The 4394-nt window shown below is 45.9% G+C and overlaps 1 protein-coding gene across 1 annotated transcript; it reads left to right on the top strand.

Annotated features, from left to right (window-relative positions):
- Positions 1 to 205: 205 nt before the first annotated feature.
- LOC144180532 (uncharacterized) lies at positions 206 to 3103 on the top strand. The gene is made up of 3 exons (XM_077708896.1): positions 206 to 233; positions 438 to 548; positions 2907 to 3103. The coding sequence occupies exons 1-3, from the start codon at positions 206 to 208 to the stop codon at positions 3101 to 3103; spliced, it is 336 nt and encodes a 111-aa protein (XP_077565022.1).
- The last annotated feature ends 1291 nt before the right edge of the window (positions 3104 to 4394 follow it).

Genomic DNA, 4394 nt, shown 5'->3' with positions numbered 1-4394 from the left:
GAGGAACGCAGAAACACAAGAACGTTTTGCACGACACATTCGGGCAGAAAAACGTATTAGAGCTAAAAAGCACTTTTAAACGATTATGGAACTCTTAAAATATGAATGTATGAACGTTCCTGTAACACGTTGGTCCAATCAGCTATGGTTCACGCGTCAAAAACATTTAAACTATTTCTTTAGATTTCTATTGACTCGTTAGACGATGTTAACGGCCAAAGTTGTGCTGATTGGTAAACCCAGAGTTGTTGGGGCAACCAGGTGGCGTGTAATTGTTCGTAGAGACGTAGCTTTATTTGACTCTCGAAAGTTTGAATTTCGGCACTCTTTCATGATTCATCTGAAATTTACAGCCAGACAACGTTGTGAATCGGCATCATAGGCCAAACTGCCGCGTAAAATAGACGTAATACGGGGATTGGCGCTTGGTCTTGCAGGTGTTGAGCGCACGGCGACAGTGGAGCGGTACCACCCCCGCCTTAACCAGTGGACCATGGTAGCGCCCATGAAGAGGCGCCGCAGCGACGGATCAGCGTGCGCGATCAACGGTAAGTGATGGTGGACGTTGGGGCATCGAACAACGCGCGCTGCTGTGGAATAGAGTGCCTATATGGTCGGCAGAACACCGTGGATGTCTAGGACAGATTAAAAAGCGGCCTTGTGAGGTGCCCTCGGCATGGAGTTACTTTAGACCGTACCAAAATTGCTACCAGTTTGTGAAAAAAAAATTGGAATATGTTTTATTGCGAAGGAAACTTGCCAAGCCATTACGGCCGTGGTTTGAGAGAAAAGTAGGAGGGAGAGTGATTTGTGCGCCCGTACGAGCGTGTCCTGCACAGAAACACAGTCATATTATCACTGACGCCACAAAACGATTGGGCGACACTGCTCAAGTAGAAGTGCCACTGCATTGTTATTTGTGCTAAGTGTGGTTTCTCTTCACTGTGCTGAATGTTCAGCAAGATCGGTGTGCTTGCTATTCGCAATATTTTTAGAAAGAAGGCGTATGAGAAAAATACGTGATACGGTTCTGACCGTATTATAAACGTATCTCAGACGTGGAGGGAGTCAAAAGGATTTTACTGTTAACATCAGAAGGAAACACAACATAAACCAAAGTTACCCATCACGTACTTCTGTCAAATGATGCATTATAAGAAGGACTGGTAGAAAACTATGAAATCGAAGAGCCACTGCTTCCAACTAGACTCTTCGGTGGCACCTAAAGCGATAATACGGGGAAACAGGTGAAATTGAGTAGGTAACCTTTCAATATCAAAACAGGCTAAAAAATAAGCGCCTTGTACTTGTTTAAGTAATAAAGACGACGACTGTTTGACAAAAACAGTCAACATCAAGATATGCTACACCCGGCTTAACTGTTCCGTTGGGCAATGGTATCACGATCTCCGCTAAGCCTTACCTTTGCGACTTAAATATTTTATTTTGGGAACAGAGCCGTTCATCCTCGTCATCGCTTTGCACCCCAGTTTTTTTTAATTTCTCTTACCCCTGGCCCGGAGTTTCGCGCACCGCGCGAATTCTGCAACCAGCTCTCTTACGTGACCACAGAATGTGTGCTTGGGTAAACCTTCATTTAGTTTATATGGAGCACCAAATGAAGTGGTACAATTTGCCAGTATGTATTCTCAATTTCTAATCCCGTTTAAAGTGAAAGTTCTATACCTAACTGCATAACACACATAATCACAACCTAGCCTTCTACAGCAGCCATACTCTTTGTCTTTGATTTTGCTTGTGTTCCTGGTGACCGATTTTAGTGTTTACGTCTTCATCTCTGATATTTAACCACTGTTTTGGCGCTCTTTGCCCCAGTAGGCCTTCCGCCATTAAATTCAACCATGATCATTAATCCAGTTTAAAGCCAGTGCCTTGTATTCCTCGTGAAGCAAAAAATCCAGTGACTCCCTCGTTATATGGTCGCATGAATCCACGTGCCAGCCGCGTCATGTAGCTTTAAGAATAAAGCACAAAACAAACACAAGCCCCTCGTGCCTCCAGCGGGCAAGGGGGAGCCGATACTCTTCCTTTGTACGTCTCATTATGCCGCCTGATTACAAGTGCTTCTACATTGTGTGCCGCAAGTTTCTGCGTCGGCTATGGGCGCAGGCTGTCGAGCAATCGCGCCCACAAGGCTGAAGCCCAGGACCTTTAGAATGCTGCCAATCGAGCCAGGCAGCGGTAACTAGGCGATATTTTTCAACGGGGTCGTTGCCTTCAAGGTCACATACCTAAATTCGATGTAGCGGTAAATAAGTATTTCATCTCGTAAGCGAGGTCCCGACGCTTTCGCATCCTAGCCACGTTGGCGGATATACATACCCGTAGCAGTTTTTACTCACAAAACGAGCAGATTTTGATTTAGCGAACGCAAATACTGCCGGAACGTGGTGGCTGCAACTTTGCCTACTTGCCTTTCTAAATAGAAAAGTAAGATACTATGTTAAGCGTAAAAGAATCCGTGCCAGTAGCGCGCCGCACAAGTTGCGCCTTGTAAATTCCCATTGGCTTGGACGCGTCACATTGCCCATGCGTCATAAATTATGTAAAAAAAAAACTTTGTCCAGACAAGTCTCCAAGACAGGCAAGGTCACGGGAGATATAAAGGGAGAACTCTTCTCTATCTTTAGCCTCATGCTAAGAAGTGTTCTTGGTCAAGCAAACTTGATTGTGTTACATTTTCCTTTACCTAAAGCGACGGCAACATCAGGAACATAGAAGACAAAGATAACAGTATGGCGTCGTTGATGAAAAGGGTTGTATGCCACAGGACACAGTCTACTTGTCGGCCTCATCAGATGCGGTGCGCTCCCGCTACGGGTGTGCTTGGCGCCCAGTTACCCTGCAGTACTCAAGCTTGTGCATTGGACGGCCCTTGTGCGTAGGCAAAGTGTATGTGAGCGGTGGCTTCAACGGCCAGAACGTGCTCCTTAGCGCCGAGGAGTACACGCCCTCGTCAGACTCGTGGTCCCTGGTCACGCCCCTGCCGAGTCCTCGCTGCAGCCACCGCATCATTTGCCGCGCGGGCCGCATCTATGTGATCGGAGGCTACGACGGACGTCGGCGGCTCAACACAGGTTAGGCCCACGAGAAACTTTGTATGCAAGGGAATGGGTATCGTTTTACCTGATTGATGAGGGCGTCCAAGTGCCCCCGAAGCGACAAACAACGTGCACAGAACATACGATCCCTGTATATAGCATCAGCAGTTGATGATCTCTACCTACGTCCCACCAAATCACGCACATGGGATTTCAGGGAGTGTAATTTTGTTCATCCCGCATTTTTCAAATGGCCTGGTAAAGATTTGCAAGAAAAATTTGTAGCATGGTAATTAGTAAGGCATATCCCATATTTAATAAAGTTGCGTTTATTATTTGCGTTAGTGGGTGCAAAGGAAGTTTGCTGGCTGCGCGAAGCGTAATGTTATTTCCCCAGGAGAAACTTGTCAGAGGAAACTATGCGCCTTGACAACGATAGGCTTGTAATATGCAAAGACGCAAAAATAGAGAAGGTATATAATGCCTGGGAGCTTCCGAAATAGGGACCTATTTTCGTATTCACAGGAACGATTGAATTACTAATACGGATAGCCCTTTGGGAGCTAATGGGTACGGGCCGTTTGGAAAGCAAGATCTGCGAAAGCATGTCAGTTAGAAAAGCATCATCCGGGTATTACTGCGTATGTGACCGCAGATGAGGATTGCGACCGAATATGCGCGGTTGATGATGATATGGGCGGTTGAACGGAAGATGATAGGTGTAACAATAAGGGAGAAGAAGGAAGCGGAATGGACCAGGGAACACACGCGGGCTAAGGACTTACTAGCAGAAATTAAGAAGAAATAGGTGTGTGCAAGGCATGTAATGCAAAGACAAGATAATCATTGGTAATTAAGGATAACATAGCGCAAACCTAGTTATTAAGGCACGAGTGGCTGGGGGTGGCTGAATGATAGATGGGCAGATAAGATCAAGAAATTTGTGGAGGTAAATTTTTCGTAGTTAGCATAGGACCGGGTTAATTGGAGATCTATCGGATAGGCCTTTGCTCTGCAGTGGTCGTGGATAGGCTGGTGATGATCTTCTAGTCTAGTTTGTTCTCTGATCCAGGTAGCTTGTTTTCTGTTTTTGAGTGTTACTCCTAACATTATTTCCACGCACGTTGAGCGGACCTATGTATGCTTTCTAGTTGTTTGATAAGGCGCCACGTTTCAGCTCCGTAAGTCATCATCGGGTATGCACTGGTTTGAGATTCTTTTTCGAGAGACGGAGGTAGCCCAATTTTTAGTTTTTAGGAGTGCTTGCCGAGTGCTCTTCAACCCATACTTATTCTGCGCCGGAGTTCTCTTTCGTGGTTGGGGTGAGAACTA

The sequence above is a fragment of the Haemaphysalis longicornis genome, unplaced genomic scaffold, assembly GCF_048455015.1.
Source record: "Haemaphysalis longicornis isolate Haplotype H1 unplaced genomic scaffold, Haemaphysalis longicornis Haplotype H1 scaffold_1, whole genome shotgun sequence".
Lineage (NCBI taxonomy): Eukaryota > Metazoa > Arthropoda > Arachnida > Ixodida > Ixodidae > Haemaphysalis > Haemaphysalis longicornis.
The sequence above is the reverse complement of the archived record's forward strand: the minus strand, read 5'-3'. Positions and strand labels throughout refer to the sequence as shown.